This window comes from Phalangium opilio, unplaced genomic scaffold (genome assembly GCF_054372755.1).
Source record: "Phalangium opilio isolate 3A_F unplaced genomic scaffold, DU_Popi_V2 ptg000045l_1, whole genome shotgun sequence".
NCBI classification, from domain to species: Eukaryota; Metazoa; Arthropoda; class Arachnida; order Opiliones; family Phalangiidae; genus Phalangium; species Phalangium opilio.
The window spans coordinates 3,900,813-3,928,704 of record NW_028324168.1 but is presented as its reverse complement, the minus strand read 5'-3'; the positions used below and the strand labels follow the sequence as shown (position 1 = coordinate 3,928,704).

General features: G+C 33.7%; 4 protein-coding genes and 6 non-coding genes across 12 annotated transcripts; 2 read left to right on the top strand and 8 right to left on the bottom strand.

Annotated features, from left to right (window-relative positions):
* The first annotated feature begins 532 nt into the window (after window positions 1-532).
* Window positions 533-2,463, top strand: LOC149676822 (uncharacterized). The gene is made up of 5 exons (XM_089838411.1): window positions 533-668; window positions 1,450-1,573; window positions 1,641-1,789; window positions 1,859-1,985; window positions 2,128-2,463. Exons 1-5 carry the CDS (start codon window positions 626-628, stop codon window positions 2,375-2,377), a joined length of 693 nt encoding a protein of 230 aa, XP_089694537.1. The 5' UTR covers window positions 533-625; the 3' UTR covers window positions 2,378-2,463.
* Window positions 2,454-3,738, bottom strand: LOC149676821 (uncharacterized). Its single transcript, XM_089838472.1, has 3 exons — window positions 3,267-3,738; window positions 2,765-3,132; window positions 2,454-2,632 (listed from the first exon to the last, which is right to left on the bottom strand). Exons 1-2 carry the CDS (start codon window positions 3,276-3,278, stop codon window positions 2,776-2,778), a joined length of 369 nt encoding a protein of 122 aa, XP_089694598.1. The 5' UTR covers window positions 3,279-3,738; the 3' UTR covers window positions 2,454-2,632; window positions 2,765-2,775.
* A 5,055-nt stretch (window positions 3,739-8,793) lies between these two features.
* On the bottom strand, window positions 8,794-8,866 carry TRNAT-CGU (transfer RNA threonine (anticodon CGU)). The gene has a single exon. It is a non-coding gene; the product is annotated as a tRNA-Thr (tRNA).
* Window positions 8,867-10,137: 1,271 nt separating this feature from the next.
* TRNAT-UGU (transfer RNA threonine (anticodon UGU)) lies at window positions 10,138-10,210 on the bottom strand. The gene has a single exon. It is a non-coding gene; the product is annotated as a tRNA-Thr (tRNA).
* A 638-nt stretch (window positions 10,211-10,848) lies between these two features.
* TRNAT-AGU (transfer RNA threonine (anticodon AGU)) lies at window positions 10,849-10,922 on the bottom strand. The gene has a single exon. It is a non-coding gene; the product is annotated as a tRNA-Thr (tRNA).
* Window positions 10,923-11,019: 97 nt separating this feature from the next.
* Window positions 11,020-11,093, bottom strand: TRNAT-AGU (transfer RNA threonine (anticodon AGU)). Its single transcript has one exon. It is a non-coding gene; the product is annotated as a tRNA-Thr (tRNA).
* Window positions 11,094-11,190: 97 nt separating this feature from the next.
* On the bottom strand, window positions 11,191-11,264 carry TRNAT-AGU (transfer RNA threonine (anticodon AGU)). The gene has a single exon. It is a non-coding gene; the product is annotated as a tRNA-Thr (tRNA).
* Window positions 11,265-11,363: 99 nt separating this feature from the next.
* On the bottom strand, window positions 11,364-11,437 carry TRNAT-AGU (transfer RNA threonine (anticodon AGU)). Its single transcript has one exon. It is a non-coding gene; the product is annotated as a tRNA-Thr (tRNA).
* Window positions 11,438-12,495: 1,058 nt separating this feature from the next.
* Window positions 12,496-21,115, top strand: LOC149676814 (uncharacterized). 3 transcript variants are annotated; one of them, XM_089838467.1, is made up of 4 exons: window positions 12,496-13,779; window positions 19,650-19,786; window positions 20,167-20,401; window positions 20,485-21,115. In XM_089838467.1, the coding sequence occupies exons 2-4, from the start codon at window positions 19,776-19,778 to the stop codon at window positions 20,629-20,631; spliced, it is 393 nt and encodes a 130-aa protein (XP_089694593.1). In that variant the 5' UTR covers window positions 12,496-13,779; window positions 19,650-19,775; the 3' UTR covers window positions 20,632-21,115. The 3 variants fall into 3 exon arrangements, with proteins under 3 accessions (XP_089694593.1, XP_089694595.1, XP_089694594.1); XM_089838469.1 differs by lacking the exon at window positions 19,650-19,786 and having other exon boundaries at window positions 13,369-13,779; window positions 20,155-20,401; window positions 20,482-21,115; XM_089838468.1 differs by lacking the exon at window positions 19,650-19,786 and having other exon boundaries at window positions 13,378-13,779; window positions 20,482-21,115.
* Window positions 21,116-22,615: 1,500 nt separating this feature from the next.
* LOC149676813 (uncharacterized) lies at window positions 22,616-27,811 on the bottom strand. The gene is made up of 7 exons (XM_089838409.1): window positions 27,693-27,811; window positions 25,183-25,291; window positions 24,740-25,047; window positions 23,781-23,913; window positions 23,552-23,700; window positions 23,354-23,480; window positions 22,616-23,053 (listed from the first exon to the last, which is right to left on the bottom strand). The coding sequence occupies exons 3-7, from the start codon at window positions 24,774-24,776 to the stop codon at window positions 22,798-22,800; spliced, it is 702 nt and encodes a 233-aa protein (XP_089694535.1). The 5' UTR covers window positions 24,777-25,047; window positions 25,183-25,291; window positions 27,693-27,811; the 3' UTR covers window positions 22,616-22,797.
* Window positions 27,812-27,892: the final 81 nt, after the last annotated feature.

The window sequence follows — 27,892 nt, the reverse complement described above, 5'->3', positions numbered from 1 at the left end:
TTGCATATTGAAATATGAACAATTACGCAATTAAAGACACCAGAAGTTCATAAACTGAGGTAAATTAAGTCAACCTACGACGCAATTATAGGTAATTTCCCCTTTAATCAATTAAAATATGATTTCATTTGCATATTGAAATATGAACAATTACGCAATTAAAGACACCAGAAGTTCAGAAATTGAAGTAAATTAAGTCAACCTACGGTGCAATTTAACCAAAGATTATCTTACAAAACATAGTTAAAGCCGCCTTAACATTATAACCTGAGTTATTTATTTTTTACTTCAAGATATGAACTTCATGCCTAAACTTTATCACAAAGGATAAGAAGACAGGTTCACCTTGGACACCGTCATAATAACAGAAACGGGTTAATTAAAAAAGGTTTTAACTGGCGTGTTGACATATATTGATATGGGAGTTATCAACTTAACCCCGGGTTAAACTCAAGCTGGGGAATGTTAACTAAAATTCAAGATTAAAACAAACCATTAAGAAAATAATCAAGTTTCTTTGGCACAGAAATTGTTTTTGCATCGCGGTTAAGGAAAATCAATATTTAAATCGCCATATAAAAGTGAAAGGACCCGAGTATACCTCATTATTATTCAGTTTTAAAACATGGAAGGTTTCAAGTTAATATCGTTCTTCATTTTAATCTCGGGTAAGATATATATGTTTGTTAGTATGTATGTTTACTCTTCCGAATTTGATCAAACTGCATAATCGATATCGGTAATACTATGGGAAGATTTTGGAAGGGTTTTAGTGGTTCAGTTCCACAATGCTGGGTCCGCGAACCCTCTCTATCCATTAAGACTGTTAAGTACGCTCTATTCAAAACCCTTAACATTCTAGCTTTATGATTAACCGTCTTTGAAAGTTGTAAAAACTGTTAGTTTCTTAATAAACATTATCACGGAAAAAATTCATTTAGTGTTTAGTGTCTACCGAGGGGCCAACCACCCACCGTAATCGGTGTACACGGCTGTACCTTTGACTATACTAAAGGAATTGCACGTAATCTTTCAACCCCTGCCCTTGACAATGTTAAAATTATTACTATTAAAGGGTAATGGGTGCATACAATGAACCAGATGAGAGTGATAACCCCCTCGGTGTCTAAAAAGAGAATATAGAAGGGGAGTAGAAAGTGGGGGCAAATCTTGTTGCCATTTATATCGCGCATCTTAAGCTCGTAGTACAAAGGATTTTCCGTTTATGACGTCAAAACGCTGAGTGGTAGACCAATTAAAATCGAGCAAGCCGGAAACTCTCTCGTACCTCGAGTTATATTTAGGGACAACATAGTAATTAAGGCTTGTAACGCGGGTTAGCTTAATTCCACTCCTCACATTTATTCTCTTTGGTGTCTACATAAACATGAAACCGAAACTCTTCCCAGTTTTGATTATGTTGAGTTTGGAAAAACACGAATTTTACAGCTTCCTATGGCGAAGAAGTTTGTGACTCTATTTTGATAGACGGATGTGGCGATATGCTTTACTCTATTGTGACCAAACCACAAACAATTCCGACTAACGAAGATGAAATGAAATCATTTTGCTCGTGAGTAAATTTACGCTAATCCTGTTTACTGCACCTAAAAACATTCTGGGTAAATATACACATGCAGAATGTTGGAAGGAGGCATGAAATGTTTAAAAGACACTGTACGAGATTGTCCAACTGTATTCTCGGCACCAACGACCGAGCCTTACTTAAAGTCAATAGAAGTAGCTTATTCGGAGGTTTGCGGTTCATCTGGGAAACAACTTGGGAAAGGTATATAGAGCCTGCGTTGGGTCACGGTTTTATTTCTGATTAGTTTTAAACGTCTCATTCGTGTCATAGGTCTTCTAAAGCATGGGGCGTGTTTACGTAAGGCGCTGGATGGTTCCAAGTGTGTTGAAAATTTAATGAAAGGAACCCAGGCCAGTACCCTTGAAGAAAAATCCCTGCAACTAGTCTCGGCCTGTTGGTGAGTATATTTTCAAACATAATTTGTATTCTAACCCTAACTTTCAAACACATAACTACAATCTAAGCCTAATTTTGCCAAACAAAAACCTACCTAAGTCTAAATCATGAAGCAATGACTAAGATATTTGGTCTTTTTACAGCACGTTCGGCCAATACGAGCAATGCACTGACAATCTTGCCAAAGAATGCGGCGTTGAAGCAATCGACGCTTATAAAACTACTATCAAATCATTGCTATCATACTTGGGTGAACTTTGTACCTCAAGATTGACTGACCCCGCGAAACAATGCGCTGGAAAACCTTCTAAACCATTACCAGAAGGCCACCGTAAAATCTTAACTCCATTGACTGCTTACGCAGTTATTGCTAAGAACACATTTGGGCCCTAAACCTAAAATCTAGTGGTGTTTTTTCCATGCTGTATTTATGATGTACAAAATAATCAAAACGGCAATAAAATTTGGTTTAAAATCGATTTATTTTTTTGGTATATTTTATCGGATTATTTTAAAATAAATACTATTTCATATTTAACATAATAACAAATTCGTACGATTAGCTTTGGTTCGTTGTTTTCAAGTAACTTGTAAGAAAATGAGTATCAGTTTCAGTAACTGGTCGTCATTGGTCCGTTAGCAATTGAGCTGTAATTGGTTTCAATTTAAATTTAAATTTAAGTTGTGAGATATTACAAATTTGTAACTATATAACCAAGCATGCAAAAATAACCACTAGATTCTAAATAATAAAGAACTCAAAGTCCAAGTGAAACTCACCATAAATGAACTTAACCGATAAGTCCTTTTCCGAGTCCATATCCTCCAATAAGACCAGCACCATGTCCTCCAACGAGACCGGCACCATAACCTCCAGCGAGTCCTCCGTATCCGAGACCTCCATATCCGAGTCCACCATAACCGAGTCCGTGTCCGTAACCGTATCCAATTCCGTGGTTGATCTTGCTACCGTAGGCGAAAGCGCGGCCAATTCCGTAACCTCCATAACCAAGACCGCCACCATATCCGCCAAGACCAGCGCCGTATCCCAATCCACCTCCATAACCGAGACCAACTGGTCCAACAACTCCTCCGAGGAGGGCACCAGCCATGGCGGAAGCCAAGACGGTGGCGAAGACTAAAGCAATCTGCAAAGTACATCAAAAAGAGATTAGTACTTGATGAAAATTCTTTGGCAAAGTAATTGTCCAAGTAGGGTCTCTAGTAGCTAAGTACTGATTCATCTACTAGAAGGTTTTCAAAGCACAGTTACATTACTAACCATGGATTTCATTTTTTCTTGAAGTTAAGGATACTGCTTGTGTATAAACAAGTAGAAGTTGAAGAACTGATACCTTAACCAAATCTGACGCGGGTTTTTATACTCTGGACGTGCAGTTATCTAACGATATAGGGGTGTTAAAGTATATCACCCTTTGTTGTTAAAAACCGAACCATTCTGGGGGAGGGTGGTATACTTAAAAAGAATGAAAGAAAAAAGGTGAAATTACAGCACGGTACCAGTTAATTCCTACCAATGGTGTGACCAAGGTTGCCACACCTTTGAGACAAGTTTCTTACGGGGGTTCCTTTGAAGAAATTATGTTGGTGACGGGATACGCTCCAACGGGTACCGCGCAATAAAAACTTCAAGTTTCTTACTTAATAAATGCTTGATCCTGTTTAGTAAGGCACCCATTTCCTATGATACCGATTCTGGCGATACCAAACACACAATAAATCGTTTAGACAATGAAATACTTCAGGGGGGGAAGGGGAGGCGGTTTAATCAGTGGCTGCGTTCGCACTTAAGGCGTTTTTAATTTTATTTCTTCCATAGGCCTAAATACGTTTTAAATATATTTATTTAACTTAATATTTAGCAGGGACAAAGTAGGCCTACCGTCATTGGGTTTTAGGTCGTTCAAAATATAAAAATAACCATTTAATTTATTTATTTAGCATTTAAACTCATAAAATTAACAAAATAAGGGAAATTTTAAAACTAAGTCCCATTAAAACATTATTAAAATACGAACTAAACCTTGAACCTATTTAATTTCTCGAGTCCCTGATTAATAATTTCTTAGTTTTATTTTGGAACCAATTTTAAATTTATTTTTATAATTATATTAAAACAATGAACCTTTTTAACGCAATATTTTGTATAATTCGATTGCAAAAAAAAAGATTTGATTTGAAAATATTATTCTTTAAGTAAAATTAATTGGAATTTCATAAATGATTAGTTTTTATTTTAACCGAACGGAAATGGTTTTAACGGTCCTTTATCTACAATATGAAAATTAGGGTGGGTCCTACATTTCGTTGATTTTTTTTCTAAAATCGTCAGTACCTGGTACCGAATATAAAACACGGTTGTGAATTGTTAGTTAAACCACACGTTAGATTATAATTTTCATTTTATGGGAGGTAGTTTTTTTTTTTTTTTTTTTTAAATCGAGATTGAGGAATCTATTTAATTTTTTTTAAACCAATTATCGGTGTATTCCACCGTGTTTTGTCATACGTGAAGGTTACCACAATTTAACGTTCTTACAAGGGCAAACAATGATTTGAAATAAATCGGATAATTGGGAATTAATTATAATAATTAATCTATAGGCGTGTTAAAGATCATTTAAGCCTTGTTTCGAAATTTGAAATTTTTCGCATGCTTTAATAATTTGCAATATGACGCGATTCGCTAAGCCTAAATTTCAAATTAGGAATTTGGCGCGCTTTAACCAATTGTACTGTCACGTGCTATTTAAATATAATAATAATAATAATCGTTAAGCCTTGGTGAGGTTGCAGTTTAGAAATAAATTTTGCGCGTTTTAACGATTATTAGATGTCACGTGATTTATGGCGATAATAAGTGGGGGTTATCCATAAAGATTATGTCAAACAACACCTAAATTACACATAAATATACTTCATAAAACCGCGGTATTAGTTTCAAATTAATAGACATGGGTGGTTCGAAATTAACTTGAGGCCTACAAGGTGCAATACTTAACCATAATTGCAACGTTCATTGTTAGCAAATACGGACGGAGGTAGCACCAATTTCATTCTTCGACACGGTCCACTAACCATTGTGAAATGTTCCAACTATTCGAACGAGAACCTTGAACTAATTTGTTTGTTAGGCTTAATTACATTCTCAAAAATATGAAATTCATTTAACCATGTGTGAAATTTTTATACATCTCACTGAAGTAATGTAACCATTTCACATGAAAATTAAGTCAGCTCCTATTTGGAAAAACTTTTGCTTAAAAAGCATCAAAAACTTCATCAAAAACAGTAAAAAAAATTGCCTAAGATATATATTCATATTTCAAGATTTAAATTTAGGAAAGGAAAGTGAGTCTTTTGGGAGATTTTCCCTTTTAAGATATAAACAAGTTGTTCCTTATAGTTTAAAGTTAATTTCCTTAACAGATTTCATAACTAAAACCTGTATACAGGGTGTTTCTGATAAGTCTGCCATTTATTAAAAGGTTTGTTCTTATGGTCAAACTCAGTGGAATAAGCCATCAAAGAACATGATGGTCTACAACCTTTAGTTACAAAGGTATTGACTTCTAAACATTGATTGGCCCAACAAAGAACAAGAAAATATGGACACATTTGGAGTAAGACAAATCAATCAGCCTTCAATAGAATTAAATCTAACAATGTTATTGAACCTTTATCTAGCAGAAATAAAGCTAATTACTACAAATGTATTCTATATTTAATTGTTTTAAGGGGCCAATCAATGTTTGGGACTTAACAGAAACACGCTGTATGTATTTATTTCTATTGAGTCAGACTACGATTGCAATATTCATTGGAAGGCCAAAAACTAATGGATGGTTCTTAAGGTACCTCTGGGAGTTAGGCGAGAAAGATGGTTTGAGACTTGAGATGTGGAGAAGCGGTTTAAATGAATGATCTATTTAAATCTGCCAAAAATATCTCGGGTTTTATCCTAGATCGTCCTTCGCGACTATTCAGCATCCATCTTCAAAGTGTCAGATATCTTTCCATACTCTCTCTCTCTCTAACCATACTAGTAAAATGAAGTGATTTTATTTTTATTTTCAACAGTTAACCTACTCCCTATGTTTATAATAACGCCGATAAGTTACAAAGAAATCGTTCCTAGCGCCGAGGTAGGTTTCAAATAGTCAAAGCTTTGAGAAGGTCATTTCACTAGCAGTGATAATAGATCCATGGATATGTATAATGGATTCCCAACTAGGCCTTTAAAAAAGCTAGCAACGAGGGCTCGTGGGGAAAGGAACTATAGATCTCCGGAGAAGAAGCCTGATTGGTGAGTTTGAAATTTCGCCCATGCGCAAAGAGAGATAATACTAATTTCCCTCTCTGCCTCACAAGGTGGGGGTTGGGGTGGAAGTCATATCTTTTTCTCTGCTGAACGGTCGTCTAAGCGAAATACCTTGCGTAAGAAGGTACCAGATGGGAATCCATAATACATAGTATTTATACGTATCCATGATTTACTGGCGCTATTAGAGAAATTAAATTAACAGATGCGATACCTTTAATTGACGAAAACCAAATGAACCATAGTGATCGGTCACCGCTGTCAGCAATGGAATTCATTTCGAACATTAAATTTAAACACTTAACTTAATGGATTACTATCAAATTAATGCATTTAAGTCCAGTGACAAATGAGCGACTTGGGTTCATTTACTTTCTAACAATTAAAGGTACTTTCTCTAATAACCCCGTACTGGTTGCCGGTTAAGATTTCCACTCAGAATGTTTATAATAATATTAAAAATACATATATTTTTTTTAATAAAAAAGTTTAACTTTATATAGTCTTTTAGCGTCTTGCTTGGCTTCCCTCAAATTATTCCTAGTGGAGAGGCTCATATATTTCCAAGTAACTTAACGTCTATAAGTTCGAGGGACTCTCATTTAATGTAAAGGAAACCACAGATGGTCAAGGTATACCAAAAAAAAACAAGATGGTAAGTATGGCCATATTAATACCACATCGTTCTCTTAATACAATAACCAATTATCACAAAGGGAAGTAATAAAGCAAATATTTTCTCTCGACGTATAAAAATGCCAATCTAAAATTTTTATACTGCTGAATGCGGTACTGTAGCACGACGGCGACTAGTACTACTACTACAGGGCATGTCAAACTAATAGCCTCCTGGTAGATATCCATTATAAGACGTGGCTAAAAGAGAAAGAAATTCCTCTCAGAAAAATAAATAAAATGATAAAAAATTTATCGGATTTTTTTAGTGATAAGTAGCTGAAACTCTATATAATATTGATTTTAGCATATGTTTTCGCCCCAAAAAATGTTTTCTCAGTTTGTGTTTTTCTTCTACCACAGTTTTTCCACATATTCTCAATAAATCTTAACCCAATTACTAGTCTGATCACGTGGTTTGGACTTAACATCCGCCGAAATAAATTTATCTCAACCAGAAGTAGATTAAACCTTGCCCTATCTCACGTCTTTGCATCCACATACTGAATGTTAACCCCCTTTTAGAAAGCTTAGTAGATAACGCGTGATTCACTTTTGGTTACCCTTGGTTAAATATTTAAAAGACAACAATTGATATCTTTAAGTTAAAATATTTTTAGGTCTAGTGTAATTAAAATTTCCCTATGTTGATCTTAGCAAAAAATCGTTTTCCTAAATAACTTTTTACCCAATTTTTCTCAAACCCAAATTTATCTCTCATAAGTTTATGTTCCATAAGTTTACCGCCGACGTCATATTTTTCATAAACAACTTCCATTGGAGACTTTAGACCAAGGCTTAGTACAACTTGGCAAATGAACTTAAGTTAAAACAGGGTTAAAACCCCTAAACACACAGTAGCTTTCCTACTATAGCTCACTTTTACAAATATCATACTTATGGAACATAAATAAAAAGAAAAGTCTCTAGACTGCGATTTAATTAGGCTTAAAGTTAACCCTAATCTATTTTTGCGACTTCGAGCCTTAGCCTTGATTAGTCTGTATGTACATAGCGCCCCCTCTCCGTACGTACCAAACTGCATCTTGGGATAATTATGAGAAATCTGATCAAAGTCGGGGAGGGGGGTATCTGATTTTGATTGAGTTGACAGCTTCTCCCCCTAAACTAATTAAGACGCATAAGCGAGTACCTTAATTAACTTTTTAATGATGGGAAAATTAACACCATATTGAAATCCCCCTTAGATGAATAGTGGTTAAATTATAATATTTTCCTTTTAATAATAAATTATAAGGATGCTTCAAATTTCGCCAAAGCAAAATTGGAAAAATGTACTAAATACCTTTTGAATAAATTTCGAAACAAGTGTTTTAATAAAATTTAAACTATCTTTGGAGTTAGAGCAATTTTGCTTTAAGAACCCTAAATTTATTATTCCAGTATTCTAACCTCTTTCAAAATATTCTTGTTAGTTTTCATAATATTTTCTCGGAATACCAAAATAACCAACCCTAAAATTAGGCTTAACAGGTTCATTATGAAATGTAATTAAATCGAGTTTTAACAATATTGCTCGTTAAATACCTTCTATGCCGGCTAGGTAATTATTAGGTCTCTTAATTAATAATAGTAGTTTGATTTAAACTCGCTCAAAACCTCCCCTACCCCGCGGAGATTTGAAATTAGTCCCGGAAAAGCCTTTAAGCACGTGGTTAAAATATAATCCATTACGCGCCAAATTTTTCCCGCCTTTTCTTTACCTAATAGATGACTGGGAAGATTTTTCCCGCCTATTTTAAACAAAATCGTCACCGAAATTAACGCCACAAGGCCCCGACGAGATTCGAACTCGTGATCTCCTGTTTACGAGACAGGCGCTTTAACCACTAAGCCACGGAGCCGATGACGAAATAAAATTTTACTTATTTAGATAGGAAAATATTTTGAATAATTCTTTGTACCTGATAAATTCTTAATAATAATACACAACATTTAAACAGCTTTACTTAGAATATTTTTTTGGAAATATTGACGCTCATAATGTCATGTCAATCGGATGTTAATCTCCAAAAATAACTCTTCATTTCAAAGTTTCAGCTATGAAATAAATAAATACATAAAAAACCGAAATAAAAAATATTTCAAGTGTCAAACCGTATCAAAATGAATCGCACTAAAAATCTTTTTTTTTTTATATATAAAAAACCCAAATCCTGTCAACAAAACCTAAATATTTTTATGAAAAACCTTTCAAAATTGCTTCTGATATAACTTCAAAGATACCTAAAGAAATATCAAAGTTCATAAGCCCGACTATTCATTCAAATATTCTTTTAAAAGATCCCTAACAAGCAAGAACGTTTTGATTTTTATTTTGCATTCGCTTTTTTTTTTGAGTATCTAAATTAGGTCCAACTGAAATGATTTAAAAAATAATCCTATTGGAAGAAATTTTACATTTACGAAATATTAGTAGACTAGAATCAATATTGCCTTTGCCAAAAAAATATATAACAGGATGAATGTATTGAATATCAATTGGTTAAAAAAATTTGATTCATATATTACAATCACGTATAAGGGAAGTTTAGAATCCAACAGCTGAGTTCCATACACAGGTGTTTTTTTTTTTTGTTTTTTTTTCACTTTCTAAACATAAGCCCTCTGTAAACAATTATGACTCATAATTTATGATATTTTGTGTTGTAGACGAAAAATAAATCTGGAAATAATTATTTCGCGTTGTTAAGCCTAATTTTTTAACCCTAATTCTAAAAACTAACCTACGTAGATCAACTCGCCTATTTGAAGGCTAGTAGGTGAAAATTAGATCATAATGTCTCGTTGTTAACCCTAATTTATAACCTTGACTTTAACAGATTAATTTTAGGCCTAATATAAAAGAAATTACTAACTTCTTTCAAGCTAGCAAAACATAAAATACGTGCCATGAAAGCCTAACGGGGTGCATTAGGTCAAAGTAGGCTTAGTAAACTTTCTGAGAGGGCAATGACAACTTCATATAGATTTCTCTTTGATATCTACAGATCTTTCATAAAATATGCAACTAGTTTCGACCAGTGACTATTTAATTATTAACAATCTGATTGTAGGACGTATCAATAACGTATTGGTCATACTTAGAATCAAAGTCAATAAAAAATAATGTTCCAGGCCTCGGCGAGATTCGAACTCGCGATCTCCTGTTTACAAGACAGGCGCTTTAACCCCTAAGCCACGAAGCCTTGAAATTTACGATAGAGTTTGATAATTCCCGCCTGCCTATGATTTAATCAAACAACTTTTATTTAAATTAGGCTTAGCAAAATTAGGCTTAACGACAAGGTAAAGAAGTATTTTATCTAGCAACATCATTTAGGCTTAAATGCAAGTTTCCCAACACACAGAACCTAGCAACATTTTTAACTGCTAGATCATTTAGTCTTAACAAAATTAGGCTTAACAACAAGGTATCATATCAAATAGGTTTGTTTTAGAGCATACCTATCCCTAAGGAAATGTAAATACTTCCAGTATAATTTCTGTAATCAATTTAGACAATGTTGGTTTTTTTTATAATATAAAATCAATTAGGGCCTTGGTTTTCTAAGAATCTCCCTTATAGCTATCGATTTCGTTTCGAACGTTAACTTCCTTAATCTGATGGAAATAAAGCTGATATCTTATCTATTTTCCATGTACAATTTTTTTCTTTGCACTTAAAAACGTCTACAAAAGGTTTTAAGACACTTAACTAAAAAAGTCGCATTAATGTTGGTTACTTAAATTTGTTTTAGAGATTTAACTTTTGAAATAAATTAATAGTTATTTTCTATGAATTTCGTAACTGCGCCTTTCAAATAAAATAATCCCCAAAAAAGAAAGGCACCGCCGAGATTCGAACTCAGGATCTCCTGTTTACTAGACAGGCGCTTTAACCAACTAAGCCACGGCGCCGATATTTCTCCAATTTCGGATGAAATCATTTAAGAAAATTCTGATATTCTTAACCTTAATACTTTAAGAAAATTCTCAGATAAAAATTGTTAGTCCTAGGCACCGCCGAGATTCGAACTCAGGATCTCCTGTTTACTAGACAGGCGCTTTAACCAACTAAGCCACGGCGCCGATATTTCTCCAATTTCGGATGAAATCATTTAAGAAAATTCTGATATTCTTAACCTTAATATTTTAAGAAAATTCTCAGATAAAAATTGTTAGTCCTAGGCACCGCCGAGATTCGAACTCAGGATCTCCTGTTTACTAGACAGGCGCTTTAACCAACTAAGCCACGGCGCCGATATCTTCCTGATTTCCGTTGAAATCAGGTTAAGAAAAGTTCCGATATTCTTGATATTTATATTTGAAGAAAATTCTCTGATAAAAATTGTTACACCTAGGCACCGCCGAGATTCGAACTCAGGATCTCCTGTTTACTAGACAGGCGCTTTAACCAACTAAGCCACGGCGCCACGAGATCTGCCAAAGTTAAAAGCGTCTAAATATACGAAAAACCAGAGCCAAAGTCTATATTTCCCCTCTTTCTCCAAGAATGGTTAAATCAATAAACACTAAAACATAACAAAAGCCTTCCTTACTCTATCCTCAACTAAAGGCAACCGTAATTATCGCTACTTGCTATCGGTTCGCAAATAAAAGTGATTTTAAAAGCGACTGATAATAATTTAATGTAGTAATTAGGTAAAACCAGAAGGGAATAAGAGAGAAGGTAGACATTAGAGTCTGCTTTGGTAACGAGAGTCCGACCAACCTCAAGAAAACCGCGAAAACTTTGCGCAAGTACACAGCTTTTAACCAATTTACTGCAAATATAGTTCTTTAAGTTCTCCGCGGTATCAGGCGGCCTATTTGTCTGCTAGATTTTCATTCTCCAAAGGCTTAGGGCTGTCGATTATTTGTTCTTGTGTAATTTTAACCTCAAGTATGTATTTTATTGAAACTAATTTGTATTTTTTAATATTAATTCGGAATAATTAGTTTTCATCTATTTATTACCTTCAAATTATCTGATTTTGGTATGTTCTCAATTCCCGTGTATCTAAATTAATTGCGCAGCTTGATTTCGTTTATCAACATGAAATTCGGCCATTTTTTATCTCCTTCAATGTAAAGTTGTAAACAAAACTACTTTTTATTCGTCAACCGAGACGTCACCTTTTTATGTGACGTCACAGCTAAGACAGATAGCCAATCAGTGAAGGGTAGTTGATTTGAGGTTGGTAAGACTGTTGTTACGAGTGTAAAGCATTATGGAGATATAAAGTGTGTCCCTTCTCTCTTATTCCCTTCTGGTAAAACATATCAGCTTAATGACGTGTGATATTTTTTAAAGCTATAAAAGGAACCACATATTCCTTCTTTCTAAATATTCTGTTACTAATGTTCTAAAGAAGTTTTGATATTGTCCACTAAAGAGACAACTGAACTTTCAAGCATTATTTATCGAATAATTTTATCTTCAAAGGCTTAACAGGCCCATTCATTATTTCGGTGATAAAATTAAAACAAAAGATTTGTCAAATCAGCATTTAACCCAATCGAGTGTCTTTACCGAAATTTACGCGCAATTAACAGAAATTATCGTCCAATCAAATCTTTGTAATTTAAATACACGATTACGTAGATGGGGTGGACGCTAAGAAACAAAGAATTTGTCAGTGTCTGTCCCAAACAGTTATTTTTGAATAATTTAATACTCCCAAGTGTCGAATTGTATCCAAAATGAAAGAGAATATCAAAAAAGAGATATAAAGAAGAAGATTCGGGGAAAGACGGGATGGACTATAATGAGAAGAAACCTACAAACTCCTCCCTATTCTCGGTATACCATCCTCTGGTTGGACACCATCCCCAAGATACTTTCAGTAAAATGGTTGAGTAACAATACGTCATAGTGTTACCATTAGTTCATAATTAGATGTAACAAATGGAAAAATTAGTTAAACCTTTTTTTTTTTGAATTTAGAAATTTCCCGCCGCTTTGACAATTGAGTAGTATCACGTGATTGGTTTGTTTCTCAGCGAGTAATTAAAGGAATGGTCTATATATTACTCGTTTTTGAATTTTGAAAACATTTAACTGAACATTGAACTATAAATTTCAAGTGATTAGAGAATACGGTTGATTAGTTTACCAGTTGAGTTAGTTTAGTAGCAGACATTACTAGGAACAGCTAACATCCCTAAGTAAAAATTACTGTTACTTCACTTAATGCACGTCATAACACAATTCAACACTGAACCCTCCAACTGAGATAACCATGGCAAAAGTTCTACCAGAGTTTTCTCAGTCAGAACTTCGGAAGCTTGAGTGAAATCGGAGAATATTTTATCTTCATCCCAAGTTTAACGTTCCACGAGTTATAACCCAATGACCCTCGTTATCCCCTTTGGCCATACAATCCCTGGATCTCCGTGAAGAGCCTTAACCTAACATGGAACACTCGTGGTTATCAGGGTATCGGGATCCAGAGATGAAACGGTATGAGAGGCGGGGGCGTTGAAGAGGGGCGGGTAAAATTCAAAGCCCCTTGTCCCTTATAAGACCAGGTCCCTGTTGCTTCCCTCGTCCACTTGCATCTCAACTTTCGACCCTCGTTCAAGATTTACTCGCTGAAAAGAGCGTTACGGCCTGACCAGGGTTTTAAACCATCCACACAAAGTCTCAATTTTCGTCTAAAAAGTATCCAACTTCTTTTAACCAACATTCGTCAAAGTCGGCAGACGGCTTCACTTTAAAGTCAAATTTTTAACTCCAATTTCCAAGTTATTACCACCACAAGAAAACAAGAACGTAAGTTTTCTTTCGCATGAACTTTAAATTACTAAGATCTAGTTAACTTGATTTGTCAATGATTTAGTGTTTAACTTCATGACTATAGTTCAAATCGCAGTTCTATCGCATTTGATAGGCACTATCTTACTTGCGACGCGTTTAAGTCTTAACGTTATCTGTTTTGTGTCAAATGTGATTCAACTTTAGAAATTTTTGGTATTTTAAACGTTTTGTTTGTTTTTAAACAGTTTTAATTTTATACCGAAATAAATATCTAACTTTCTGTCATAATACAAAAATTTTTGATTGCAAAGTTTACATATATATTATTTCCGTGTCAAGAATATTATCGCTTAAAATTAATTAAATCGCTTCAAATTAACCTCTTTAATGATTACTTATGAATGATTTAAAAGACGTTTATGAAAAAAAAACTATTTCGTATAAACCAATATTAAATATATATTTTTTTAAAGCAATAAATTAGCCTAAATATTATTTGAAATTAGTATAAAGAGGCTAGAAAAAATTACTTCACCCTTGGTCAGTTTTAACTTCAGTGCAAGACCTGATTCGAACTGATTTTACAAGCCTTTCTCTCAGCAAAATAACCTCTTAGTTCACAAAAGGTCTGGTAACACTGGGGGAAACTGCAAAACCCCCCTAACTAAATTTCAAATTCATAATATAACTTTAAGGTAAATATCAAAACTGGGAAACTTTGAAAGGAATAAATTAAATCATTATCAAATATTAGATTTAGAAAAATTAATTAAAAATAATCTAGAGGCAGCTCCAGTTAAAACCAAAAGCATATTTGCATATCCACGCACTAATTATCATTCCCTGCAGATATTTACCGTACCTATAAAATCTACCACAATATAAGAGTTCAAAGACGAAATTAACAAATAAGAACGATGAAGTCTTAAATCGAAGTCAAACATTAGAAAAATCCAAAACTTTAATTCCTAATAGGTATAGTCAGTTCAAAATGTTCTATTTGAGTTAAGATATATTCAATTAACAGGGGTCTTAAACAAGCCAGGTAAAACGGAAATTAAAATCCCAGCCCGCCCCCCCCCCCGCTCCTGAATCTTACATTATTAAAAAGAAAAAAGAGGTAGAGTGTAAGACGATCTTCAAGAACTTCTTCGAGCCATTTATCTTTTCTAGAAATTAAAATTCATTCTTAAACTAAAACGGAGGATGGGGATGGGGGCGTATTTCGAAAGGTGTTGAATCGACCTAAAAATTTACATTGCACTTCAAAGGGGTTTTCGAAGAGAGTTCGAAACTAACTTTTGTCAAAGGAGAGATTTACATATCTCTTTTTTAAGCACGCTCCGAGTTGAGGAAAGTTTCTTAAACTTAATTTAAGTGTTTAAACCTCAAGTTACGGGTTTTATTTCTGCAATATGGGAGATTTAAATTAACATAGACACCCCCTTGTATTGACTGACAGCTATTTCACTCCCCCAACGTTGCCGGCAGGTGTTTTTCATTGACATTAATGATATCAGCCTGGTCTGGTTGGTTTGAGAGATATAATTCATTAAGTGGAATTGAAATGCTGCCCTAATATTTTTCAAACGTCACTTTTAAAATAATTTTATTTAGTTTATAGGCCTAGGGAATTTCAAATAGTTTAAAGTAGTACCACCATAAGTTCATAAGATATGTTCACCATAAGTTTGTTAATCTCTGGTTACAAAACTGGAGCTTGCCATGAAGTGAGGGAGGTAGGTCATAGATTCGAGGCAAAGCGACGCTTGGTGAGCTAGGCGCTAGCAAAGGCTTAGTACAGACTAAATAGGTATAGATGGAAGTCCTGCAAAATTAACCGAGTGCAGGAGTTCAATTTTCGCTTGTCGTTCTCGAACTATAGCTCGAGCTGTTAGTAAAGGAAGTGTCATACTTACGGTACATATCTTATAAACTTATGGTCGGCACAGTACTGTAATTATTTAACCTAATTTTGCCATCAAGTTAATTGGGAAAAATTGTCAAGTAATATTCAATAAATTACTTAACAAGAAGAAACCAAACAGAAACAAAGGAAGCGTGTAAAATAATATAATTAACAATAGTAAAGATGTCTAATTAACAAGATTAGAAGTACTTTGAGGTCCTCACTGTCCAGTTGCTCTATAGGGGACGGTCATTCTTACCCCCTCCCCCCACGCCTGTAGTGTACTAATTTAATAAACTTTGATAATTGGGGAAACTCTAGCAAGCGCTTGAGAGCGGTAAAGTTCTTGTTTGTCTTGACATTTTTATAATATCCTATCCTGTTTTGGGAAAACAGAAAACTTGCAACTAACCTCCTTCTCTTGTTACGAAAATGCTAAGCCTAAAATTAGAGATAGTTTAAGCAGACAGCTTTTGGGTCACATCAACATCGCCCTTCGTGAATCTACAGTATAATTAACAATAGAAGCTCCTAACGAAGTATACTGTGTCAAGAATTGGTTGTTATAGTGACAAACATTGTTCCCCCAATATATACTGTAGATTTGCCCTTTCACCCCATACCCTTGAGGAAGGGGGAGGGGTTTAATAGGGTTATAATAAACGACAATGTTTATTATATTATATACATAAAGGCTCGCGTTTCTGATTGGAAAACTTTATTAGTTTTCGAGGTTTGTTTATTTTAGAAATTAATTTAGCGTCTGCTATTATATTTAATTTTTTTTTCTTCTAAATAAACTGTAAGACAAGGCCTGGATATAACAATTTATTGATACATCTTTCGATTATGTAACGTTTTATTCATGTTATTTTAAATTATAGAAAGATTTAAAAGGATTTAAACTTTAAAGAATCTAATGCCCTTTGACCCTAAAGAAGTAGCCTATACTTAACGAATGCCTTTGACAATTTTTAAAAACAACAATAGGTACTATAAGCCTTTTTTAAGTCATATACTTCATAGAATATAGATCATTAACTTCTGCTATATATTTAAAATTCAAAATCAAATTTTTCTATGATACCGATTTTTTTCTTATATACTAATCGAGCCTTATAAATATGAAGGGGATTTTCTAAAGGATTCCCATGGGACCTAATCAGCTGGTATATCGTTACAGCTATGAAAAAAATATATATTTTAGTTTAATTCAAAGTTGTTTCAAACTAAGGATTACTTTTCGTATTTTTTATATAAAAAGTAGACATGTTTACTTATTTAGAATGCAGATAAGCTTCGTATCTAACCAAAATAAACAAGGTATCAGCTTTACATAATAATGTATCAGGTCTTAACAAGGCTATAGGAATTTTCTATCTTGAAATAAAAATTTCGATTAAAATTTATGGTATAGGGATTAGGCTTAACTATAAAATAAAATGCCAGAGGTTCATTACTTTAATATTTTTACTACGGTATATGTCTGTCTATAAATGAAACAAACTGTCACACGTTTTGAAAGAAGTTGATTTTTTTGGGAAGGAAATGTTAAAAGGGTTTCAACGTAACTTTTTTTTTTCAATCAAAGTCAGTTTGATTGACGGATTGGTTAAGTTGTTTGAAGCAACTCTCTTATTTCAGACAGCTCGGTAAAAAAGTTATTGAACATTCGCGTCGTCTGATTTCTGTTATGGTTTCTTTATGCTCCCTTTAAAAAGACTATAGACTTCATCTCAAAATGATAACCTTACGTAAACTAACTACTCGAGACAGGTGTTATCAGTTTATAAATAAGATAAGACTTCTGGTTACTTGATTTTGCGGTACCTAAAAGCTTACTAATTGCAAAACAAATTTGTTTTGCTAGACTTAAGTTTAGTTTGACAAATTCGTGGCAAAACTGAATTTCCGTTACACTGTGTATACTGTGTTTGAATTCCAACTAACTTATACCCTTGACGATAAGAAGTTCTTAACAAAGTCAGCTAGGCTAGAGAACTTTTAAAAATAAATCACACAATGAAGTTTCCATTTTAGTCTAGAGGGGTAAATTCTAAAATTCCCCATTCAAGTTTATCCAAGCGCCATAAAGAAGCGCGGACAAAAGAATCAAAACCAACTGCAACCTCATTTACAATTTAATTTGAAATAGTTTTAATAATGCTGGGGTATAGCCAAGGGTTAAACGTTTTCAAATTAGGCTTAAGGTTTATATTTAAATTCATAGTATTTTCCTACCTTTTAAGTAATTCATTTCCAATTCCAATAAAGATTCGCGCCCCGTTTAGGCCCTAGAAAGTTCACTTTTAATTAGGCTTAGCAAAATTGCATTGTCATCGAACTTCTCGCGCAAGAACTTTTCGCGAAATGATTAAGCCGGACCCGTACATTATTAGGCCAAATTGGCTCAAAATAGACCAAAAACCTATTTTAGCTTGAACTTAATTAAAAAAATGCAATTTTTCGTTGAAAAACGGGTAAATTTTGAAATGAAATCTTGGGTTTAAGATGTCTAGATGTAATTGTTTGAGTCCCAAAAATTGTAAACACTGTAGGTCAACTCAAAATATCAATGCGATGTCACGAACCCAAAAATCTTAACTTCAAATGGTCAAATATGAGCCTAAAATAACCCTTGAAAGGTCACGTTCAAATTAACATTGAGAACCAACAAGGGGTCCTAAACCAACACAATATTCAAACGAACAGAGGTGGAAATTCCCAAACCAATTTGACCTTTACATTACATCATATTTGAAAATGTGTACGCATAAACAAACACACAAACATTACAAAAGGCTATCAAGCACCCAATCCAATTTGTATCATCTTAACTTATGTTCTTGCAACGAGATATCTTTAGCATCATTTTTTCTCAAGCAATGAGAATAGTGCCATGGGATTAGTAACAACGTGGACAATATCACCTGTCAGTTCTATCAAAGTTATAAGGCTATATTGAATCCAATTTTACCCATTCTCAGGTTCAAATGATAGCAAAGGGGTATAAAATAATCTGATCTTTCTCTTGGTATAATAATAATAATCATTTTTTTTGAGGGATAGTGGAAGGTGAGGGGCGAATTCTTGGTAAGAGACAAGCTACAAAGATTCTTATTTCCGGCTCTGGTATCTGTGTATACTTAACCCCGACTTCCGGTTAAATGTGATATTACTTACACAGTTTTAGATTGAGGTAAATGTAGCTATACCGCGACCCAACTGAGAAATGCGTTATGGGTTTCAAAGGGTGCTCAGTATATGGACTCTTATCTAAAAAAAATAAATATCTTTCGGAGGTACAGAAAAATTTTGATTTAAAAGATACTTTGTAGCTACATATGGTACCGAGATTAAGTAACTGAATATGATATTATGTTAAACTTCAATGTTGCAATGATGAGGCGCTGTCAAAGACTAGTACAGACTAAATAGAAAGATGGACTGCAAAACCGAGTGTAAACAATCAATTCTCGCTTGTAGTTCTCGAACTAGCTCGAGCTATAAATCCCTAGCATTAAGAAGTATAGGTAGTGTCAGTCTTACTTATGGAACGTATCTTATAGACTTATGATTCTACTCAGTCCTAAATCGAACCAGAAACCAGAATAGTTCAAAAGAACGTCCTGAAACTGACTTCCGCGTCCTGGTAACCCTAAAACTGATCAATATTAAATAAAGTAAACCCCATGACATTAAAAGAAGGGAGATTTTTGTGGTCAAGTACTTAATAAAGTCTTTGGGGGGGATGTCCTCTGAAAAATGGTACGAGGGACCGAGAAGGATTAAGTCCATCTCGAGAATAATCCAAGATACTGAAAAGAAGCCTCCCCCCCCATAGAAAACATAAACCCACAGTTTCAATCACCTTCTATTTCAGCGTCACCACAGACAATACTGGTGACGCTATACCGTACCATACTACTAACGCAATGATTGTAAATCACTATTTTGTGTCGCTGTATATCCATAGTTGTCTCTCGGACTCGTAAAACTAGAGTAGAAAATAAAAGGTGATGCCTTGAGCATCCTTTTGTGGCTTTCTTGTCACTTCGAATAAAATGCAGCAGTGTCTTCCTTCTTCAAGGCTTAGGGTATAATGGCGAACAGGTTGGCAATAACTTTGTTAATTTACCGCGTTAACCCTTACGAAACTGACACCTATTATATGAACAGAAGCCACGCTATATAGAGCTAGACAGCGTATTTCACAGATATAAAGGGTGTATCAAATACATCGAAACATCGTCACGTTTTTAATATAGTTATGGCAGGAATTTTCCCAGACATCTGTAAACATTGATGTAGTAGTCTATGGACAACCCTTAATTGGTCAGGGGCATATAGAGACAAGAAATTGGCGTTATGACGTCATTAAATTCCCTCTGTTTCTCCCCAGATCTAATAATCTACGTCTGAACGTAGTAACAATTGATTTACGTTCATATTACTGTTTGAATTAGGCTTAACTGTTTTAGGTCTGCCCTTAGGATGATGTCTGTAAAGCTAAACTTGTCACACGCCTGCCTGTTGGTCGTCCTGCTTTGCCACGAAGCGTTCTGTTACCCTAGGGGTTACGGAAGAGGTAGTAGTTTAACCTTGGTTAAGAGGCCATCAGATGTCGCTAGTTCAAGCGGGGCAATTGGATCGCAAGGTATCCCCGAGGACGAATTAGAAATGGCTTTACAAGCTCATCAAAGTGGCGCCTACGAACCCGACTTTCAGGTTTGGCATCTTAAATTTCAAACCTTAATTGTGTTTAATTAGCTGCGATAAAAGGTCAATGTTCCTATTGAATTTATTAGCAGGGCTTGGAATGGAACATGGGTCGCAACATGCCTGACTCTTCCCAATATTTCGGACTTTTGGAAAGATTGGTAAAAAAGAAGGATAATCAAGATCAACCCAAACGAACCGGTGGCAACCGTAAATTTCAAACGCAAGGATGGCGATAAATTAATTCGTTAAACAAATCGAAAATAAAAATAACGCAAAATCGAATAATCATTTTAAAAAGAAATTGGTATTTTTTTGTGGGAAATATATATATATATTGAAAGATCTTTAAGTTTTCAAAGCAGGCCTATATTTAATCATTTATTTTGTAAACAATTATTAATTAGAATAAATCGTTTACCCTTTTTAACATTTAAGGCCTAAAACGTCCTCCTATCAATAAATAAATAATTTATTTATTAATTTATAATTTAAAAAAAAATAAATATATTACGAAAATAATAAATAATAATATAGAAATTTAAATTTTATCAGTGTAATAAATAGAGTGTTATCATAAAATTTAAAATTACAATCTTTTAATATTTAAATTTTAATCAATCAATTAATATATCGCGATATGGTGTGTGAACGAGTCTTCCTTTTGATGATGTAATAGATTTCCGAAAATAAATTGGTTTTGTTACTGGTAGTATAATTTAAGATTGATAATTAATTCACTGATATATTTTTAAGTGTTAATAGACTCTTATTTTAGAATGTTAATTGGCTCGTATATTAGCGTTAATCAACACATTATTTAGAGTGTTAATTAGTTCATATTTTAGAGCGTTAATTGACTCATCTCGTACTCGCGTTCATAAATTGAAAATGCTTTTAAATAATTAGATGTATAACTAACTTCAATCAAATCAAAAGCAACTTAGGTGTAGGCTTAATTAGGAGTAAAGATACTATCATAAGTTAATAAGATATGTTCCATAAGTATGACACTATCTATGCTTCGTAATGGTAGAGACAGCTCGAGCTAGTTCGAGAACGCCAGGCGTAGCTTTAACTCGAATCTATGGCCTACGTTGTCACTTCATTAAGCTCCAGTTTGTAACCAGTGACAAACTTATCTTATAAACTTATGATACTATATTATTCAAATTAGGATAGTCTGATAATTAATTAGGATAGAGTGGGTCCAATTTCTACCTGATCTAATCAATAGAATTTTGCCTTTTGTTCTATTATATAATCGACTGGAAATAATTCGTGACACGTTCAGTCTTAATTAGCTATTCCTTATCGAACTTTAATTACTAATGGTGTTTTCTATTTAAACTATAGAGCGTTTTGAAAGGAGTATATAGAACGGCTTCGAAACATTCAAAAGTAAAAAATGTAAAACGCCTTAAGCCTTAGTTATAAGATAAACTGCAAACTTTGCTAACATACTTTTGAAAGTGAAAGTCTTGAAGAAAAAGAAAGGTTAGGATTGCAAAAACACAGTGACCCGATCCGTATCGAAACTATGTCAATAGAACTAACTAAACAATTAGATCAAAAGTATACCGCATACACATTAAAGTCGTTATCAGATCTTCCCATCAATGGAAGCTAATTACTTGGAATTATTAGTATTAAGGCAGGGTTATTTGAGATGAAGGTGATAAACTATTTTTTCATTGAGGTAAAAATATCGCGGTTAGATTAACATTAACCACGTTTCAAGTTAAACACCTTACTTACTCTGATCATTAAACTTGAATTCCCTAATAAATTTTAATGGGAGGTTGCCTAATTCTGAATTTAAACGCGGCAATTAAATGAGTATCTTCAAGGTCCTAGTACTTAATTATATCAAAAAGCGATATCTAGTTTACAAGGGAGAACGTATAAATTCGCCACATTTCTTGCTTTATCTCCAGTCCAAACGTAGGTCCGGAGTTAATCCCCGCCGCTCTAAATTACAACCAGCATCTCATTGGTTCTTGAAAACTCACGTCATCGCGATGCGAATGACGAAAATTAAGTATTTTCCGACTGAGGAGAGGCGAAATAGCCCGGCGGTCTCCTTTTTCGTCCCCCCTTGTATTTTGAATTGGGGACTGGGACTATGGCGCGCGAATACTTAGGCATCTTATTCCTTCTCCCTAGTAAACTAGACATCGCTTCTTGATTATATACTTGAAAACGAAAAAAATATAAACCAAATTCGAATTTATTACCAAAATGTTTGAAACATTTTGATTTTTAACTTTATTCGAGATATTTTCTGTAACATTTATTTTTTAACAAGAGAACGACTATGAGTAATCTAGTGGAACGTGCATGCATTTTGAATACTGAATTATTACTTAAACAATTTTATAGACCGCGTTGGTTTAGTAAATAGTTTACTTGGAGTCGCTTTCAACATTGGCGATAATCTCAGCCAAGGCTGGTAAGATACTTTGTATCTTTCTGGTATCGGCTGGTAAAGCCTTGGGAACTCTTTGGGAACATCTGGCTGGATCGGCCAAGTATGGAAGACATCTGTCAACCAGGAAAAGGCCAAAGCCTTGGATAATGGAACGAATGGATCGACCGGCTGGTTTGCCACATTTGGCCTTAACCTCTTCGTTGTAACAACGGTCGTATTGAGTAAAAGCGCTGGATTGACAAAGAAACATTTATGGCCATCACGATGAGGACACTTATTGTTTCTTAACCGAATTCAAAGTTGCGACAACGAAACTGTTTAGTCTAATTCAAGCTTGTAGCATCGCAACTTTTAAGCTTAATTCAAACTTGCGGCAACAAAACTGTTAAGCCTAAATCAAATTATTGCCAAAGAAACTTCTAGCCCTAATTCAAACTATTGCCAAGGAAACTCCTAACACTAATTTAAAATTTCTAAGTCTTGTCTAAATTCATTTCTCGCATGCAAATAATCAAGAACTGAAATATTACCAGCAAGCGGCTGGCAATTGCTCCTCTTTGGTTTCCAAAACGGCGCCTTCAACTTTGTTGAAGAAATCCTTGGTACAACTGAACCCGGACAACTTTTCCTTAACGCATGGAGTGTGAACCAACAATTCTTCAAGTAGGGAAATTAACACACAAATACTTAGAACACGACACTTAAAACTAATGGCAAAAAGTGTATACTTTTTCCTAATTCAGAACCGCCTGGTTTGCATACGTCATCGATACTGTAACCAACAGCTTGAATGTAACCCTTGGCCGTTGCTTCGGGAATCAAAGCTGGACAAGCGGCAAGTTTGTCCTTGACGCATTGAAGACCTGACATCAAACCACTGTAGTGGATACATGATATTGAAAATCAGTTTAAAACTCATTTTCAACCGATAAATCTCCGAAAAAAAATTTATCTTACTCGCAATAAGTGTTTAATTCGGCTTCGTTGACTGGAATTTTAGCTGGATCCATCAAAGGATCGTATAGTTTAACTCCGCATTCATCGACTTGCAACGGACTGCAAGGATCATCTTGAGCGTTAACTCCCAAAACTGAATTTTACAATTTATTTAATATTAATTATTAGTTTCTAAGCGATTAAAGTTAATTAATTCTTAGATGAAAGTCAAGTAAAACTAGGGGATAAATAGTGCAATCAGAGCTATAAACTGAGACAAACTAGGTCAATATCGGACCAGAAAAAGAAAGTTACAAATCCACGAAATATTTTTGGGGTTTTTTTTTTTTTAATTTCGCTATGACATCATGGTGGTGGTCATAGTACGTTATTACGATATATTGATGTAAAAAGGCTCCCTAAGTAGAGCTTACTTATTCTTAGCCATAAAATAAGGCAAAGTAGAACAAAATCTGACTGCAAATAACAAAATTATAAATACATCAAATGCTTTGTCGTACATCTATTTTAAAAACAGTCATAACTTTCGTATAAATTGTTCGATTTTGACGAATTTTGCTTTATTGTAGCACGATAATGGCTACAAAATTAGACTAAATAAGTCCAAATAGAACTAAATATATTAAAATTATAACTAAAATTATAATTAAGTAATATTTCTTAATTACATCCAATTTAAAAACCGTCATAACTATAATATAAATTGACAGATTTTGATGAATTTTACTTCATTTCAAAGAGCGTGATAATGGCTACAAAATGAGACAAAATAAGTCCAAATCAATGGAAATTATAAATATAATTAAAATTAAGCAACCCCAATATTTCTTAACATCTCTAACTTAATTTCTTGAGCTATTCGAATCCGATTTGTTCAAGTTCTAATTCTAATTAATCCGCAGTCTATTTTAAACTTTCACTAACGTTCTTTCGTAGACTTTCAGTAAAAACCATCTTACCCAAAAGAGCTGCTAATATGACTGTGTATCCCATCATGTCTAGTTATGACTTTGAATTTCAGTTCGCAAGCGTCACCCCTTTTATATAATTCCCGGAGGTACAGACCCTTGACAATCAAATTATAATCACAACACTCCACCAATGAATTCTAAATTTATAAATTAAACTTAACTATCGCCGTCAACTGACGATCCAATCAAAAGGTAGGAGAGGTACCTCTTGAGGCCGGGGCACCTCTCGCTTGAGCCTCCCGCCTAAACAGGACTATCACGTTGTGTAAATCTTAAAGGGCTAGTCTCACACGAATCTAATTTATTTCGAGAGCACAAAATGTATGATTAGCTACTCTTGCCTCTTAGCATTAGCAGGTTGTAGTTAATGAGTTAGTTAGAATATTAATTATAATTATAAACGTATTAATTATTTTTGTCTTACACCTTACCCTATAAACAAATGAGGTTGGTTGCAATAATAATTCACTGACGTCACGTGTCGTAGCTCCTCCCCATCAATTTGATTAATTGTCTTTGAATGACAACGAGGAAAACAAACTAAAATAACAATGCTAATCTTATTTTAACTTATTTTCATAATTTGCCTTGAATTTGCATTTCGTAATGTATGTACTTTTATAAACATTAATTGATATCACCAAAACCTAATGTAAATTTACATCACGTATGGTATCTATTAGTCACAAGGCTAGCAACTAGGTACAGAAAAAATTGTCAAGAAATTTCAATAAAATAAATGGTCACGTGCTTCAGTACGTTTGATAAATTTTAATTACGTTTTAATAACTGGTTATTTTAAGTAGTTAAGGAAATATCGTTGCTGCATTGATTTTTAATTAGAGCTCTCTCTATTTCACAGTTGTTAAACGTTGCAAGAACCCATATTAGATACGAGAACATATCAATAGTCATCTTAATACGTTACCATGAGCGTGAACATTAGTATTGGGTCTCTAACAACTAAAGGCCCTTGCAGACGATAGAACATTTCACCCAAAAAGTTGAATCAGTAAAAATTGTTTAGTAATAAATTTTCAACCTTGTCCAACGACCAAACAAAGTGTACTCAACTCAAGTTGACTCATTTAAATGAGTAAAAAATTTGTATCGTGTGAAAATGCCTTAACTTTAACTTGAAAACGATGTCCCTTGTTAGAAAAAATGTCATAGAGTATTCAGTAAGTGTCGTGACACTTTCCTTTTAGCAACAAGGCAATTACATAACAACGATATAGCGTTTGGGATTTGAAATTCTTACATAAAACCTGATTGGTTATAAATTAAACGTTTCAAGGTTAATCAACCTTTAGTTCAGTAACTTTCACCTTGAAAAATAGAAATCAAAAGTTGAATAGATACGTTTTTGAGGCTCCCCTTAACTTTTTCTTTTGAAGAGGATAAAATCAAAGTTTTTAATTTTTTTTTATATAATCATTTTTTTCTTCTTCTGGGAACGGATTATTATAAAAAGATTTCTACGTGAAATTGCGTGTCAAAAGGCTTGTTCTAAAAACCTGTATTATTCAAGGTTGAACCGTATTTAACGTCAGGAATATTTGGCAATATGTAATTAACAATTTTTTTTAATGTTCCTTACTTAATTGGTATAAACTAGAAGTTCATTAAATATTTTTAGACAAATTCTTCCTCGTTCGGCGCTGTCTGACAAAGAATAGCCCGTCTGATTTCGAAGAGGTGAATCGCCTGATCTTATGTACCGCGATTTAAAATAATATTCAGATTTTTTTTATTTACTTATAAATTGCATAACACGATCTATTTTCTACGATTAATTATTAAACTGACGTACTTTGATTTCTAATGACGTCATTGAATTCCAACGTGACTTTTAATGAAGTCTTCAAAATCTAATTTTTAATTATTTAATCTGAATTTAGGTGAATTCAATTGGGTTCTAAACGATGTGAAACTAATTTAAATAATACCATCAGGTGTTACGTGAATTCAAACTAATTCAAGAAATATAACGTGAAATTTCACCGTGAATTCAAACTAGTTCAAGAAATATAACGTGAAATTTCACCGTGAATTCAAACTGATTTAAGAAATATCACGTGCAATTTCACCGCGAATTCAAACTGATTTAAGAAATACCACGTGTAATTTCACGCGAACTTAAGCTTAATTAAGTAACTTCACGTGTAATTTCACGCGAACTTAAGCTTAATTAAGTAACTTCACGTGTAATTGCACGCAAACTAGAACTAATTCAAGTATAATTCCATGCAAATTAAAACGTGGAGTTTCAGGTGAATTCAAACAACTTCACGGTGAATTCGAAATTTCACATAAATTCAACTGAAATCAACAGTTTCTTAACTAATTCAAAAACTATTCAAGGCACACCGTTGACTATATCAACTATAGGTTTTCTTCGCATGACGTAACACCTGTTAGAGATAGTTTACATTTAATAGTTTAAAAAAAAATTCCCCGAAATATTAAACCATGAAAAATATCATTAACTAGCGGCCTTAACTATTTTTTAAGGAATAAACAGTCTCAAAACAATGATATCTTTTAAACGTATTCCTGCCTAAATAAACATAAGTTTGTTTTCTAGCGTTGAAAAATCCTTTATCTATTAAAATACGTATGATATCACGGTTTTTAAACAATGAGAATCCCACACTTAAAAACTTCCTTGTAGTTATTTACTTAATGGGCGTCCAAAACATTTTAAAGACATTAGTATACTTAATGAGGTCCTTATCTATTCGCGATATCAAAATTATTTCCTTCAAAAAATTTTCCTTTTCCTGCCAAAGTATTTTTATCAAAACTTTGGTTCTTTTTTCAATTTTTTGTTTTTATACTTGAATTATGTTTGTTTTTAGTTCAAGATCATTATATATAAGACTAACTGTTACCAAGGTCAAAATAACATACATTTATGGGTATTGAAGCCACCACGTACCTGATTGTTTAGATCCCAAGGGACGTCAAGGCCAAAAAACATCTATTCATATATTCAAGTCATGAATTCAATAAAAGAATCGAAAGTTCTAAGAAATATTGTTAATCTTGAACTGGTTTTGATATAAAATTTTAAACATAACTGTGGATCTCTAAAAACATTTCGCTTTATTTGTTCCAAAGACCAAATCTCTAAGAGTA